The sequence below is a fragment of the Dermacentor albipictus genome, chromosome 5 (assembly GCF_038994185.2).
Source record: "Dermacentor albipictus isolate Rhodes 1998 colony chromosome 5, USDA_Dalb.pri_finalv2, whole genome shotgun sequence".
Taxonomy (NCBI): Eukaryota; Metazoa; Arthropoda; class Arachnida; order Ixodida; family Ixodidae; genus Dermacentor; species Dermacentor albipictus.
Window position 1 is genome coordinate 40,259,861 of NC_091825.1, and position 18,023 is coordinate 40,277,883.

The window sequence follows — 18,023 nt, forward strand, 5'->3', positions numbered from 1 at the left end:
CTACTTTCTGTTTCATAAACGAGCGGTTCTTTTCAATTCAGCCTTAACATGCTGATGGGCGCATGAATGTTAAACAGCCCTGACTAGACGACGTGCAGCCACTTGCTTAAAGATCTTTGAAATGGCTTGTGTATATCACAGTAGGGTCGCTAAAGACCCGTAATTCAAGAAAATGTGGGGTTACATTGCGTAAAAACCCGACTAGAACGTCTCATGCCTCGGCCTTCGACCATCTGTTTAAGTCATCAAAGAAAGCGCTTCTGGGATGGCTAAGCACGTCATAAGCAACATAGGTATGTGTATAAAACAAGGACAAGACATTTTACAGGATGCCTTATAGCCATTTAAAATTCCTGCATGTCATCTAACTGAATGTTTTGTATTTTTAATTTGGTGGTACATTTGACGGTTTTCACGCTTGCTACAACAAATTTTAAGAAATCCGACAATGTTGCGTCTCTATGAACACAAAACATCCTAAATATGTTGAGACAACATCTAGAATGTCTTGCGCACGTTATAAGGTGCTGGCCAAGGTGCTATGACAGACTTGTGAAGATTTCGTGTAGCTGACTAAAAAACGTGCTCGTTGAGTGGTCACTGTGAATCGCTGAAAGGAAGGAACCAGCGAAGAAAGTACTTACTTTATATCGGCCTAGGATTTCATGATTTGAATCTATATATCCGGAGAGAAGCCATGAAATCTGCTACCAACAAATGTGATGCTGAATTTGCAATTTCTGAGGACGTGTGAGATCAAATACTGTGGCGAAGCACCATAATATTGACCAGATTGTCGTTCTTGACAATGCAATACACTTTAATACTAAAGATGGTGAATGCTCCATGGCGAAATTGGCATTGTGCCACCAAGTGATAGTTAAGACGAAGGGCTTAAAATTTTATCAGCTTCACAGTGATATTGGCATAATGGCTTGGCTTGGCGTTCTTGACAGCTTTCAATTTGGCTGCCATATAAGAATAGCATGCTCGTCTAGTCATTCTCGGCCTACGTGCAACATGTTAGTTGGAATAACTAAGTACCTCTAGTTAGTTATTCGAGGGTACTCTTGACAGGTTAAAGAATTATAAATGCTTTTTTCACGAATGTTTGGCCTTTCATTTGAGTGTAAAGGTAAATTTCTCCCTTTGTATACCATTTGAAGAAAAATAGTGAGGAAAGGGAACCAGCCACCAAGTTGAGGTACGCCCAACATGTCAGGATAAATGACTTCCGCATGATGCCATTGAAATTTCGAACGTAAACAAAATACATGTTATACTCCCAGGCGACCGTATGTCTCATCTGAATGACCTCCCGACATTTCCTGTCCTTGCTCACTTTCTCTTCACGATGAGTAGAGTGCCGCTGAAACTCGGTCGTGGTATGGATAAATTTTTCAAAACATTTCTGGACGAAATAAACACTTACCTTTTGCATTTCGTTGTATGGAAATCAACACTACCGACGTAGTTATGTTTACGTGCTTGTGAAAGCACACTTATTGAAATATGACAAAGTCAAATTCTTCCCATATCTGTCATAGACGAAATACGCCGTTCGAATGTAACACCTTACAACTCATCATGGCACTTCGCCAATACCTGTGAGCTGCCACTCATGAAAAGATATGCCTTGTTCATTATTGAAAATGTTTCAGTGTGTTGTTAAAGGCACTGATAAATAGCAATGCGAGAGTCTCGAGTCAATGGATTATCCAGTGAATATGTAAATCCTGCCCTTTGGCACTTTGTTTCATTTAGGGTCAATTCTTTTGCTGAAGGGTGGTTACTCCGTCATTTTTGACACATTTATTTGCCGGATTAAGTGACATTCTGCTACAGCGTTGAAGTTTATTTAGGGTTGCTTCACCATCTCTTTCTTTTGATGAATATGTCTATAGAAGCTGGTGCTGTTCTTTTTCTTCCTGCGCAGCTTGATGTCGTGAGCACCATTCCCTATAGAAAGAAGCCCACTGCGATACTGGTACTGTCTTTGTCGATGTCTATATATCAGTTTGGGTGTGCAATTCAAGTTTCTTCAAATGCTCCTATAAGTTGCGGTACAATCAAAAGGTTTCCCTTCGAACAGGTAAGAAGTTAAGAACAGGTGAGAACATGAAAACTCCCGATACAGTTTTGCTCCTATATTTGTGCTACATAAAAGTTTCCTTCTAAACATGAGAGACGCCCATCAATACATGCAAAATGTCTGCGCGAGAGGCTGTTCGAGGCCCTTTGCGCGTATTCGCGGGCTTCTTGCAAGCTTGGAAGAACAATTTTATGCAGCACGTATTTCAGCTGCAGCAGACATGTCTGGAGCACGGTGTAGTGTGTTGGGGTTATCGAAATGCTTCTTTCATACATAGACAAGCTTCGCATCGTATAGCTGCAGTTGAACTAGGTACCGAATTCGGCGCGGGGACAAGTGGAAGTTTTTTTTTTCAAAAATGCAACTATTTGGTTGTGGGCGGTCAGGACTAGGGCGTGACGACTATTAGTATAAAAACGAAACAGCTCACATGAAAACACAATCGCCAAGATGTTCTTTTAGATTTTTATGTAGTTCTTTTATAATTCGTTGAGGGATTCAGAGGCATACGGAACAGCCTCTTTCTGTTGCATAAGCACTGCATCTACGCTACGCGCTGTGGCGTCTGCTGATACGACAGCGGACTAATGCTTGTTGAAACGTTCTGGAACAGGTGTTTCATTGATCAAGTTTTCAAGCTATCAAATCATGTTTTCATGTTTCGGGAGCAATCTCAGGCTGTTCCCTTTTTTGAGGAGAATATAAAGGAATGCCGACTGCATGCACTTCAATAGGAACGATATTTTTCCAAGGAAGTTTTGAAATGTTCGCTCAAAGTCCGAGCGTTCATAGAAGGCTGGGATTCGAACCTGTGTCCAGTCTGCCATTACTGATCCATATGTCGTGAGATCCACCAGGTAAGCAGTGCTCTAAAGTGCAAATTATCTTCTGTTGTTTATTATTTCAAATTGTGGCCATGCGCAATTTGATGCTTTTCATGAATATTCTGGTGGAGCCCAAATTTCAAGGATTACAGGACAAAGACAAGTCTATACAAAGTGTGAATGAAAGACAGGAGAAATGGGGAGAAGAAAGAAGAGCCGAAAAATAGTGGAACCTCAATAAAGGAACCACCTATTGTATCGAAGGCGTGTGTCTAGTTGAGGTAGGAAAGTATATGAATTGATAGTCCGAGAAGAGCTGAAGGGCATAGCACTAAAGACAGTGCATCATGACAGTGTAAGGGCACGCCATCGATGAATAAAGAACACCTTAGAGAGGATCACGGAATAGATTTTTGGATCGGTGTGCAGAGTAATGTAAAACGGTATGTGACGTCATGTGAGGTAAGCCACAAAACAGTGGCAAGAGGCGTTTGGGAACCAAGATTATAAAGGAGAGAAGGAAGGGAGACAAACCATTTGCACAGTATATGCAGACGAGAATGACAATGATGAGCTTCAAACTTACAGCGATAAGAAGACCACGGAGGTAGAGGTAGTTAAAATACAACCCAAGGAGTAAGTTCTATACAAAATCTAAGCAGTCTACAGGTCTAGGACAAAGAAACAAGTGGAATCATTTTCAGGGCCCTTAGGGTGTTATAGGGAATTTATTCAGCAGTAAGCTCATATAGCTGGACCGATGACAGAGTTGACAAGAAAATGACCAAGTAATGTAGTGATGTGAGGTGAAGGCTAAAAATAGCATTTGAAATTCCTAAGAAATCTTAGCAAATCCGCCGTTGCTTCTAGCATCAGACATGTGATAGGAGTTTGTGATATGCACCAATGTCTCCGACACAGCATTAGGGGCAGTACTCCAGCAAGAGAAATACCAGAGACTCCACCTGGTATTTCCTACTAGTACCAGACTAAGCAATATAGCACATAATTGCTCAGTTATTCAGAAAGGATGTCTCGCCCTCGTATGTGCACTAAGAAAATTTCGCATCTAATTTTCTTGAAGACGATTTCTGGTGCAAACAGAAAACCAGCCATTTGAATAGTTGAGTGAAGCTAAGCTGACCAATGGGAGTGTAATGGGGTGGACACTGTTTCCACACAGAATGCTGTTTCCACATACATTGCATAAAAAGGAGACAAAACGTGCGGATAACTTCATGAGTTGGGCAACTGAAGGAAGAAGTGCTTTGAGTAAAAGGAGAAATTTAGACATGTAAAATGTTCGGGACAATGCACTCATGAACAATGGGAACAGTACATAGGGTGTAATGTGAAATGTGCGTGACAGCGCTGTAGTGCGAAGTGTTGTGTTGCCATGGTGTCGGTCCTGCGAGTGCCTCCGCCGTCTACCAGCTTGAGCCTAAATTGGTCCGCCCCTCATTGATCGCCAATGCAACTGGAGGCACTTGCCTCTGGCAAACTGAAACAGACCCATCGACAAGAACAGCAGTTCCAACTGAACCCATAGAAGCACAACAGTCCGGCTTCAGCGGGCACACGAGTGGCGCTGCAGCCATAATGGCTGACGTTCGTTCCTTCCATTTTACACAGACCGTGGCTTTGTTCGCGGGATTCCTTGGCCATGGTTTCGGTTCTTCGAGTGCCCTCGCCATCTAGCTGCTTGCGCCTAAATTGGTCCGCCCCTCGCTGATCGGCGATGCCACTGGAGGCACTTTCCTCTCGGAAACTAGGACGGCCCCATCGACAAGAACAGCAGTTCCTAACCGAACTTATAAGAGGCCCCGGTCTACAATCCACCTTCAATGTGCACAGGAGTGACGCTACAGCCAATATGGCTAACATTCCTTCCTTCCACGTGATACAGGTCTGTAGTGCAACTTGCTTTTATGCGAAATGTTCTAGCAACCGATGTCTTCTGCTACTGCCGGAACTCCAAGTGTTGTGTGATTTGAGTGAGGAATGCTTTTTCGCAATATGCCAATTAATTTGCAGTGGTCACATTGAAACCAATCCTCACCCTGACGACAACTCCCAAAAGGAAATCTCACAGATCTTAAAAGACTTGAAATGCCAGACGAGCAGTCTAACTCAGGGACAGGCGAATTTGTTGACCGCTGTAAATGAAGTCAAGAAGGCACAGAAATCGCTAGAAGATAATTTTGCCTTGATGGTGAAAGGTTTCTAAATGTTGAGACCGGAACCGGTATAATTGACCGTATTGAAAGTGCTGTTCATGTCACGCAGAAATCTATTTCCGATATAACGCGGCAGAACAATGTCATCAACTTCCGCCTAAAAGAGCTTGGGGACAGGTCTCGCCGCAACAACCTTGTCTTTTTTTTCGTGTAACTGATAATAATGAATCGTGGAGCAAAAGTTCAGAAAAGATTATCAGCCTTCTAGGACGACACATTGATAGCAATTTAACTTTAGACGCAACTGAACGAGCACACCGTTTAGGTGGACCCCACCAGGAAAATAAGTGCAGACCGCTAATTGTCACGTTTTACAACTTTAAAACTCGAGAGAACATCCTCTTTCAGCGATCAAAACTCAAGCCGTGTAAAATATCTCAAAGCGAAGATTTCTCGTTTGCCACTCGTCAGGCTTGCAAATCTTTCATTAGTTTTGCTAAAGCATTACCCGAGTCACCTCCTTACCGCCTTTGATATGATAAACTGTTTACCCATGACACATGCTATACGTATGATTGCAGTAGCAGTAGCGTGCGAGAACGAAGTCACAATCCTGCTTTAAACAACAGAAGTGGTATTGCAAACAGTGTTCCCATTGGACCTGCCTGTAACACACGCGCTCGTTCACACCATGGCAAGCCGAAAAAACACCAGTCCAAGTGTACACCGAAACAACAGTTGACAAGGGAAGTGGTGGCTTGTCCTCTTCGTGTTTATTGGTTGCGGTTTTATTTACTTGTGCTAGGTTCATTATGAAATATTGTGATGAACTTCACATTGCTATATCCTCCTGTGATGACGGTTCAATCCTGCTAACAGAAACATGGCTCAACCCGCGAGTACGGAAAACGGAAATTTTTCAGTCGAACAAGGCTTATGATGTATATCGCTTTGACAGGGAAGATCGGCAGAGCGCCGGTATTGTGAATAGCAGAAGCGCAAGGCATACCATTCTTTCATGTGGACACTGAATCAAATCTAGAACTGGTGTGAACGTGCCTTAGAATAAAAAAAAAGTACTCGAATCGCATTAGGAGCCGGCTATCCCCCCCCTCCCCCCACCGCAGTGCCGCGTCAAGTTTGGTAGACGGCTTACATGATGTAAATTTTATGGTTAGCCGGTATTCTTCCTCGCCAATAATTCTTCTCTAGGACTATAATTATCCGAACATAACGTGGTCGAATGGACTTCCACTACTTGACCACTTCTCGCCCCAATGTAAGGACCAATTGCTGCAAGGACATCTAGAACTTTAGACCTCATTTTTCTCTACACACCCGCATTTCGTATCAACACTCACGTACTTGAGTGGCCTTAGCGACCATTCGCTGCTTCATTTTGACATTACCGTTTCTTTTTCCCGGCGCACGAAAAAAAAAGAAATTTATCCACGACTACAAAGAAAAACTAATTCTGTTAATAAGAAGGAACTGTACACATACTTTGATGCATATGTCATTCATTTTCATAAACGGAATGTCGAAGAAAACTGGGCTCTATTACGGAATAACATCGCGGAGCATTTCACTGCATACATTCTACTGAGACGCAGTCAGTGCGCCAAAGCGTCAGCTTGGTTTAACAAAGAGCTAAAGCATCTTGCCAATAGAAAAAGCGTTGTACCGCTCAGCAAATCTCCGAAGAACAGGAAATCACTGGGAAGCACATCACAACGTTGAAGCCGAGTACAGCGCAGCATTCTGTCCCACCAGCGATTATTACTCTACTAACACTCTCCCAGCCCTCTTATTAGCCAATGGTAAAGCTGGTAGGAGAAGCGTAAATGTGACGGAAGCCGGTGTTATTTCTCTTTGTTGTGCGTGAAAAGTTCACAGTAGTTAACAATACTGATTCGTCTCCTTCTTACGTTACTTCTGGTGTGGGTCAGGTCAGCGTTCTGGGGCCTTTACTCTTTTTAATACTCATAAATTATTTGCCACTTAATGCTTCTTCTCACTAGCGTATTTTCCCTGACGACTTACACATCAATTACTACTACTGACGACCACCTGACCCTTCAAAATGATCTTAGCCTAATTCATAACAGGTGTAATACCTGGTTAATGGATATCACTGTATCAAAATGTCAGGTAATTTCTTTTAGTCGCAAGCGCGACAACTCACATTTTTCACACAACGTCAATAATAAAGAATCGTTACATACAATGTAATATATATTTGGGTGTTATCCTAACCGAAAACCTCTCCTGGACAGACAACATTGCAGCCATCTGCGCAAAAGCTTTAAGGACATTAGGTTACCTACATCGTAATCTGGGTAATTCACTTTCCAACATCCGCAAATTGGCCTATCAGACATTTGGTCGTCCACAGCTCGAGTATGCATCAACCATTCGGTCCCCACATCCTACCCACTTAATCGGCATGCTTGAATCAGTGCAGAACCGAGCTGCCCGTTTCGTCTCACTTAATTATAGCCACCACTCCAGCGTAACGCAAATGAAACTCGATCATTTCCTCCAGCCTTTAGTTCTTTGCCGTAATATCGCTCTGTTATCTTTGTTTCACAAATGGGTTTATAATGCAACACAATCCACACTGCATATCCTGATCACCTCAAAGATGTCTCGCCGATTAAATAACCACCTAAGTTTTGCGCGCATGTATGTTACGACACATGCTTTAACTTTTCCGCACTCCAAGCGGCCATTCACTTGTGGAACAATCTGCCTAATCACATTACTTCCGAGTCACATCAAGAAAAATTTCGTCATCTCCTACACGAGCACTTTTCACAATAGCACTTGCAAATCACTTTATCTTGTTTCTTACACTTCGCCATGTGCTTCGAACTTCTTGCAATGTTTTTATTTCTATTGATGCATTGCTATCTCGCTCTTACGAATTCCTATTTTATACTGCGTCACGTGTTCACTTGTATATCCTGCACATATTATTGCTTTTTCGCGTCTTTTTCCCCGTATTATCGCTTGAAGCATTGTACTCCCTGATCTGTTTAATTGTTTTCTGTATTTAACTTTCTAGTATTAGTACCCTACGTTAAATTTTATGCGTATTCTTTCCTTGAAGTGTACCTTTGTGGCATTTCATTACTTCAGCGTTTCCTTTTTTCATGTTTTGATCTTTGTGGTACTGTTGATGAGCCCTGCATTGAAGCGTATCTTTTGTACTAGACTTCGGAAGGCTGCTTACTCTGTCTTTTTATGCCTTGATTGTGTGACCCCCTTACACAATGCCTCCAAAGGGCCTGTAAGGTACTTTAAATAAATAAATAAATACATCCTAAAATGAACCTATACCTCCCGAAAACGCACCTGAGTGTTTACCAATGTTTTTCGGACAATTTTCATTCATGTCGAATTGATTTTGGTAACTATATGTCAAATCATGATTGTCTTTTGATGTCCCCTATTATGTTCGAGTACTCAGGAATAGTACACTTAATCGACTCGCCAAGGCTTTCTTCCTCTTGTGGAACTGACCGTATCAACTCTAAACTTCTAAAACAGACTAAACATTACTCATATTTTTTTAGGGCTAAACTCTTAGAGAAGTTGCTTGATCATGGTATATTTCCTCTTGTTCGGAAGATTGGGAAAGTGGTTGCTTTTCATAAGTCAGGCAACAAACATTCTCCATTAAATTATCGACCTGTTTCACTAACAAGTATCTCTTGCAAACTGATGGAGCACGTATTGTTCAATCATACTTTTAGCTTTTTGGAATCAAATTCTTTCTTTATGTCACCACAACACGGCTCCAGGCGTTCGTTTTCTTGTGAAATTTAATTACTTATTTTCACTCACTGCTTGCACTATGTACCCGACAAGAACTCTAGAATCGATTGTGCCTTTCTAGACTTCTCGAAGGCTTTCAATAAGGTTTCTCATCTGCTGGTTACGCAGAAACTTTCCTCTTTAAACAATGACCATAATTTGCTTACCTGGCTTGAATGCTTCCTAATAAGTCGCCGACAGTATGTTTCTGTCAATGATCATGATTCGCCCTTAATACACGTTGAAATCAGGAGTCCTGCAGGGCTCTGTTTGAGGTCCAATATTTTTTATAATATACATCACCGACTTGCCCGATTGTGAGTCATCATCAGTTGGCCTATAGGCTGGTGATTGTGTACTGTATCATCAGATTCGTGATGAGGGCCAGAAAATTTTACAGACTGATCTAAATAACATCGCCCCTTGGTGTAAAACCTGGCTCATGGAACTAAACTCCAAGAAATGCAAACTGATGAATGTTACAAGATGTGACGTTTGTGTACGTGCATATATGCCTAACCATGTCCAGCAAGAACAAGTCGCATCCTAACTTTATTTAGATGCCACTATATCATCTGACTTATTCTGTAAATGTCACGTCGACTCTATAATCAATAACGCAAATCATATGATAGGCTACTTCTGGTGAAACTTTAGCAAATCCTCTTCATCAATGACACACACACATGTTCATGGTTATAGGCTGCACTTTAGTGTACTATGGTAATTTACATGTATAACCTGTACTTTACTGCTTGTGGACCGGGAGAGGAAAGGGGAAGAGGGGTTAAGGGGATCATTTTATTATTTCGTTGTCTATATTGGTAAACAAACTGTAATCCAATAATTTTGTCAATTCTTCTCAGTTTGTGTAAACTCGTGTACAATGTGTTAAAATATATAACTCTATGTGTGTCCGCTCATCACCAATGAACTACCGCTAAATATGTACAATAAAAGCTTATAATGCGGGTACAGGGGCCCCTGTCAGGCGCTGTGCACCTTTTGCCCCTGCACCTTTCTTGAAATTTTGCTATAGATGAAATAAACATTTATTCATTCATTCATTCATAAAACAGTAGTTCGACTTAAGTTGGAATACACTGCAGCTATTTGGAACCCATACAATCCTAATTTTGTTAATTCGCTTGGAATGGTTCAGAATAATTCCACTCGTTCCATTCACTAAAACAACGATCGTACTTCTAATATAACGATTACGAACAACAACTTGTGTCTACCATCTTTACCACTGCACAGAAACGATTTTGACTGATGCCTATTTCATAAAGTATTTCATCATCATGTCCTTAGCAGTGAGCTCATTCTAGCACGTATTTATCTGGTATCTCGAGCCGATCATCGTCATACAGTAATAGGTACTTTTTGTCCTTTTTGTCACACCCCCAAATAGGTTCTCAAATTCATTCATTTCACATACAACGAACGACTGCAACCACCATCCTGATGATTTCGCGTCTGTCGAAGACAGCGCACTTTTCCTCTGAACCTTGTTTGCTTTTTTTTCAACTGTGACCATGCACGTGGCCACATTCACCGTATTTGAGCAAGTGTTGTCGCCCCGTATTTTCGGTATGTCCAGTTCAAATCTGGCTAGGTATATGTAATTTGAATGTCATAGTATTCTTGATATTTGAGTGCCTATTGAATACGTCCAATGTACAGGTTCCTAGAATTTAATAAACTTATAATGATCGTAGTTATCGTTTTTGCATGTACACCACTCCCCTCTATTATGCCTTGGCATTTGAGGGAATGTTAAATAAATAAATAAATAGAGCCATGGCTACATAACGTAATATACGCAAGTCACAGCAGAAGCGTCATATTCGCCACTAGAAGCCCGGCAGAAAGCAATTTTTTTTAAAAGCTCTCGAAAACGGTGCTCATGTCATGTGTAAGAAAACAACGACGACGATAACGAGAGGAAAGCGTTCGAAGCGGCACGAGCGCACGACGAGAAAGTTCCGGAGGCACGAAGCACGTGACCTGAGCCATGACCAGGAGAAAAGCAGCGCTGAGCTAGCATTGTTTGCATGGCTCTGGCTGAGGAACGTTGTCTCGCCAGCATCGCACAGGCGACGGGAGCAGCGTGTGTTCGGTTCCAGAGGCCGCCATGCGGTCGTCGCGAGGCGCCGCCGTCGACCACGACGACGTTTCAGCAAAGCTACTCGGACTAGCTGGAGCCTGCCACGGTAGTTTCGGGCACTCCAGCAGCAATGTCCCTCCGAAAGCAGACCAGCTACCCCACGTCGGTCAGTCCTCGGAGTGCCTCACTGTCACTTAAGCAAGGCTTTGGATGTAAGTGGCGGCCGATCTCGTCGCTTGGCCTAATATGCTTAGCCTCGTTGTCATCTCATCGACGAAATGGCATAATAGACACACGGATTGCCCGTCTTAAACTATGATGACGACTACTACAAGATCGCCAGGAGTGCCGACCATGGACGAGTTGTCACCTAGCTCGGACCTTGAGGCAAGACAATCAGGTCACAACATGTTTGAGCATATCGGCAATGCTCAGGTGGACGCGGACGTTGCTAGAGTGTGGTAAGATTAGGATTGTCGGGGTTGTACTGTTGTTTTGCAGTGGTTTGCATTTTCGGGGTTTATTTGTATTCGGGGTGTGTTGCGTATTTCTTATGTGCACTAAAAGCCCAGTGTGTTGTGCCACTAGGCGTCCTTCATTTCCTCCTGATCTCCAGAATTCCCGCTACCGAGCTCCGTGACAGTGCGGTCATCGGCCACGTGTACGGCTCAAGTAGTAGCAGGCGTGATAACCTTCTTCATCGAAGACGACGCTTAGCAGAGATTGCCGACATCTGGGCTACATTATGAATTAACCCGGTCATATGAACACTCCCCGTCTGCTAGAACATGAAATAAATTTTGGTTTGATAGGACTGTCAATGGAGCAATTAGGCACGATAAAAATAATGCAGCAATATTGATAGGTGGACTTCATCTTCTTCGGGTGAGTGCTCTTCAGCGTCTAACAAATGTTATCTCTCAGAGCAAGACTCGCCCGCATGTATCGGAAGTTTCTCGTATGTTATTCATGGCTCTGTTTGTCACTTAAGCTTGTGTAATCTGATTGCATGTACGACGCGAATTGTGTACACCTTTGTGGAAGACACGCGGGCGCCATCCATTACTTTGGAAAATTCGATGACTTGTGTATAAAAGATGACACACTTGTCCGGCAGTTCAGCGTCTCGACGATCGCTGACTGTATTCGACGCCATTGCCGTGCATTGAGTCTCTCTTGCTTTTGTGGGCACAAGTTCGCTCAGTAAAAATATAGTTTTGTCATTCACAGCTTCACAGCTGCATTTTTCATAGTTACTACTACGTGACATCCTACGGAGGAGCTAACGCGTTGATTAACAGAATGCCCCCGTAAAGCCATGATCCCAACCCGAGCCACGAAGACTAGATCAACGTCACCAAAGACCAGCTTGCTAGCGGCGGGCTGCAATGACTACTCCCAGAGCACGGACTCTCGCCTGAGAAGACCAGGAAGTGCACTGCCACGACAGCAGCTGCAATCACAGCCTCAGTGTCGCCAACACAGTTCGTGCTGCAACTGCCCAGGGAGCCACCGACGTTCCGCCGTTCAACTTTCTACGACCCGAAAAGCTGGCTGTAGACGTATTACATGGCCGCTACGTTTCAAAGCTAAAACAGCTATGACAAGCTGCGACATGTCTATTTCGCATTGTAATACGCTGTCTGGACGTGGTTTGACAGTAGAGAAGCCACCTCAACGTCGTGGGGCTTGTTCTGAAGCTACTTCCTGCAGACAATCACAACACCCGCGCGCAAAAAGAACGCCCAGCTCATACTAGAAACCCGAGTTCAGCTGCCCAATGAGGCCATAGCGATCTTCATGGTTTAAATGGCCCCACTTTTTCGGCACGCCTACCCGAAAGTTTCGAAGGACGAAAATGTCCGCTTCCTGGTGTGGGGTGTAAAGTCAAAAATTTTCGCCGGACCGTAACCCATTGAACACCGGAGCTCACTTTTCTAGAGGTATCGACGATAGAGAAAACTCTGGAAATGCGCACTAGGCAATATAGCGTTCAAGTGCTCGTGCTGCAGTGTGCCATACAAGCACTGGATTCCGACGTCCTTCAAAAGACCATCAGAGTCATTCTGCGCGAACAACTCCGCAAGATATTGCCTTTGTCGCAACCCCAGGTGCCTCGGTCACTGACATTGCCAAGGATGAACTACATCGATCACTTGTTCAAGTGCAGCCCCAATCACCGCAACCTAAGCCAGAAGCGATGACATACGCCTCCGTCACCCACCGGTATTGTCCCCCTCCGTGCCGCGCCAGGGCCCTGCTGCGCCGCAATTCCGTCGTCCACCGCCGATGCGGCCAGCACGCCCGACTGTCGCCAAGCGCACTGTTATGACGAAGACCGACGTTTGGCGCGTTCACGACCGTCGTGCGCTGCTTTATTACTGCAGTGAAGCGGGCCTCGTTGGCCGCCGGTGCCCATACCAGGAAATGAGACTACGAGAGTTCGCCGTGAACACACCGCGCCCGCAGCAAGGTGAACGCCCTCGCGATATTGCGGACTACCTCGCCACCACTCAGCGGAGCTCTCGATAACGATCGCGTTTGCCGTCACCAGGCTGCTACATATTACCGAAGCCCCGACCATACACTGGCCCAGCCCGGGGCTGGTCTGTCAGCCCATTATTATTGTTATCATTATTATTATTATTATTATTATTATTATTATTACTGAACACATATATAAGTTTAACAGGAAAGAAAAAGTGAAGAGCAGATGACCACTACCATCGGAAGGGGCACAACGCCTGCCTACTCTTCGGAAGGGGTCACAGCATCACAGAAATCGAATATAGGAAGCAGGGGAGAAAATATGAAAGAAAAAGCAACAGGACAAATCTTAAAGAATAAAGTAGAACACAAAGCACAGATCACAAACACTAGGGCCGGTCACTGAAGCTCACACAAGTACAGAATGGTAAACAGAAGAAATAGTATCGACGCCACAAACGTGAAACTAATTAGGTAACTCCAGAAAAGTAAGAAGGTCGCGATGACGCAGATCACGTCCAGAAGCAAAACCACTAGGATACGAGCATTTGTCAATTGTCGTACATCGCAGGCCAAGGAGATGATAGTCTCTCACTACGACAGCGATGTGCACTGAAAGCGGAACACACAAATATTAGGTGTTGAACTGTCTCGCAGCACCCGCAAGACGTACACGATGGACTGGCCACATGTCTTTGTCTATATAAAGGTTCGCGCACGTTCATACTGGCAACTCTCCGCTTGATTGTTAGCGCCCTAGCGCGGCGAGGAAAGCCTCGACCGCAAGCATGGGGCCGGAACGTTCGATATACGCCGCGCAGGTCTGTATGCTGCTTGAGTAGGTTGCCACGATTCTGCAGACGAGCGTCATCAAGCTTGCACAAAATATCAGGGCAGTCACAGTTTTTGTGAGCGCTAGTTGAAGCCAGCCGACCAGCCTCTTCATTTCCGGTGATACGTACGTGTGAAGGTGTCCATTGAGCAGCGAGAGATTTCCCACGTGATGACATTTTGCTTGCAGAGTCAGTGATGCTGCGCACAACTGGGCAATCAATGTGACTGCGTTGTAACCTGCTAAGGGCAGCGCGGGAGCCCGTAAATATGGCAACCTTCAATGCGGTTTACTCCTCTTGCACGTATTTCAGTGCAACATTGATCGCTCCTAGCTCCACGCCAATCCGGAAAACTAAAAGCAGCAACCGATGTAGGTGCGGTTGCTGTTCGTCGAACTCGCAAAGATCCTCCACCATCGACAAAGACGGCGAAGGCACTGTATCGGCGAGATAACAATAGCACGCTGCCATCCCGATGAACCCTGCAAGCAAAGAATGCACCGACCAAAGAACCGACGACGCGACGTACCCGACACGCGTCAACGCGAAGCAGCAGTGATGCAACGCGAAGCCCTAACTTCAACGCAAGGCAAAGAACCACCAACATCGACGTGCTTCTCGACGGCCACGCAGTCACCGCCTTAGTGGACACAGGAGCCGACTGCTCCATCTTGAGTGTACCCATCACTGTCCCGTTGCAGGATGTTAAGACTGTATGCGAAGGCCCTCAAATTTGGACAGCTGGAGGACGCCTCACAGCGCCGACTGGCATCCACACGGCAAGAATTACCATTTGTGTCCGGACTTACCTTGTCACCTTCGTTTTCCTCCAAGAGTATTCACGAGATGTAATTCTCGCAATGGACTTCCTAAATCAATATGGCGGAATCATCGACCTGAAGTCAAAGTCGATAATGCTATCGGAAACGAAATGATCCGCTGGAGAGCTCTAGTAGTCACCATGCCTTGAGTTTTCTCGAAGATAAAGTTAGCGTCCAGCCTCGCTTCATCAATGTTATTTCAGGCGGCCCCGAAACACCCCCAGGCGTAGAAGGCGTTATCGCGGGCGACCAGCGCCTATTGCTCAAGCGCGAAGGTTGCGTTGCAAGAGAGATCGCTCGACTGCACGGAGGGAAAGCGAAAGTGATGGTGACAAACTTCAGCCAGGACTTCAACTACATCAACAAAGGCTCGACAATCCCGTACATCGAGGAAATTGTGGAAACCAGCAACGTGTTTGTTCTCCCGGATTCTCTCGCATCTACCCGACGGCCATACTTCCCAACCAAGCGGCGACATAAACCCAAGTCTCCAGATGACTAAGCAGCAACTGCACAGAGCTCTTCTTTGACGATACAAAGACTGCTTTTAGACATTATCGGGGGCTGAACAACCGCCAGTCGCAAAACATCGCATAATAACCGAACACTGCGCTCGACCACTCTGCTACAGCCCTTACCGAGTTTCGACGCGAGAACGTGAAGCAATAGGTATATTTAACAAGGAGAGGCGGGATAGTTGGGGGTCGATATTGTTACGTAAGAAGACGCAGATGAAAATCTACATACAAGTATATTTACAACGTAATACGCCGCACTTGGCCAAGAGGCAACAGCCCGCGCTAGCCTCTAATCGTCGTCGTCGTCTTCTTACTACTCGCATCATCGTCATTGGCAATACTATTCCGTAGCACTACCCCCGGCGGCAAAAGCGCCGTCCCAGAGCCGCTAAAGGCCGGACTCGGAAGCAGTGTAGTAGGCCTTGAGCCTACTGACGTGCACGACATCACTAGGTGCCAGAGTAGATGACGAGGTTGAGCTCACAGGAACAATTTCGTACGTCACAGGCATCACCTGGCGCAGCACGCGGTAGGGCCCTGTGTATCGCGAAAGGAGCTTTTCTGAAAGTCCGACGGGACGAGAGGGCGACCACAAGAGCACGAGCGCACCAGGCGAAAACTGTACGTCACGGTGGCGGGCGTTGTAGTGACGCTGCTGAGTGGTTTGCGAGTCCGTCAGTCGAGCACAGGCAAGCTGGCGTGCATGGTTGGTGAGGGCGATAGCGTCGCGCGCATTCTCGCTTGTAGAGATAGAAGCAGGAGGAAGTGCCGTGTCAAGGGGCAAGGTCGGTTCGCGACCGTAGAGTAGATAAAAGGGAGAAAATCCAGCGGTGTCGTGCCGGGAAGAATTATAAGCAAATGTGACGTAAGGAAGGGAAATGTCCCAGTCGTGGTGGTCCTTGGAAACGCACTTGGACAGCATATCGGTAAGAGTACGGTTTAACCGCTCTGTCATGCCATTGGTTTGAGGATGGTATGAGGTAGTCTGCTTGTGCTGAGTGGAGCAGGAACGTACGATGTCGGCGGCAACTTTCGAGAGGAAGTTACGACCACAGTCAGTGAGCAGCTGTCGCGGGGCGCCTTGAAGTAAGATAATGTCACGCAAGAGAAAGTCCGCGGCGTCAGTGGCGCAACTGGTAGGGAGAGCCCGCGAGATAGCGTATCGGGTGGCGTAATCAGTTGCGACGGCTACCCATTTGTTCCCAGAGAATGACGTGGGAAAGGGACCGAAGAGGTCTAATCCAACACGAAAGCACGGTTCCACAGGGACAGTGATCGGCTGGAGATGACCGACAGGTAGCACCTGAGGTGTTTTCCGACGCTGACAGGTATCACAGGCAGCAACGTAGCGTCGGACAGAGCGAGCGAGACCAGGCCAATAGAAGCGGCGGCGGACGCGGTCGTACGCGCGGGTTACGCCAAGATGTCCTGCAGTAGGTGCGTCATGCATCTCAAATAGCACAGTCTGTCGTAGATGTTTTGGCACAACAAGAAGAAGATCATAGCCGTCAGGGAGGAAGTTCCTTCGATAGAGAATGCCGTCCTGGAGGACATATCGGCGAACGGATGCGTCGGTAGGTGTAGAGCGCACACACTCGATAAGTGCTCGCAGCGATAGGTCTCGGTACTGCTCATCGGCGATGTTAGCGAAGGCAGACACAGAGAAAATGCCGTTGGCGGTACTACTGTCGGCGTCGTCAGGCTCGTCGACCGGGTAACGAGACAGGCAGTCAGCGTCTTTGTGTAGTCGGCCAGATTTGTAGGTGACAGTATATGATTATTCTTGGAGGCGTAAGGCCCAGCGACCAAGTCTTCCTGTAGGATCTTTCAGTGAGCATAACCAGCAAAGCGCGTGATGCTTTGTGATAACGGAAAAGGGTCGGCCATATAAGTATGGGCGGAACTTCACAACCGCCCAAACTAGGGCCAGACACTCACGCTCAGTGATGGAATAGTTGCGCCCGGACGGTGAAAGGAGCCTGCTGGCGTAAGCGATAACACGGTCGTTGCCACGCTGGCGTTGTGCCAGTACTGCGCCAATTCCGTGACTGCTGGCATCAGTACGTACGTCGGTAGGCGCAGAAGGATCGAAATGGGCCAGAACGGGAGACCTTGTGAGAACGTCGATTAGATGCGAGAATGCAGAGACCTTGTTATCGCCCCACTGGAAAGGGGCGTCTTTTTTCAAAAGATCGGTTAGTGGCCGTGCTATGGCCGCGAAATTTTTCACGACACGGCGGAAGTAGGAACAAAGGCCGATGAAGCTGCGCACATCCTTGACACACTTCGGAACAGGGAAGTGCGTAACAGCATGGATCTTGCCTGGGTCCGGTTTCACTCCG

At 45.8% G+C, this 18,023-nt stretch overlaps 1 protein-coding gene across 3 annotated transcripts in view; it reads left to right on the top strand.

Moving 5' to 3' along the window:
• The window catches only part of LOC135896855 (uncharacterized), a 514,087-nt gene that overhangs the window by 441,226 nt on the left and 54,838 nt on the right, over nt 1-18,023 (top strand). For all 3 annotated transcript variants that reach the window (XM_070538351.1, XM_070538352.1, XM_070538353.1), the window contains one exon: nt 1,937-2,092. In XM_070538351.1, coding sequence (XP_070394452.1) covers nt 1,937-2,092 — 156 coding nt within the window. The remainder of the gene's footprint in view (nt 1-1,936; nt 2,093-18,023) is intronic.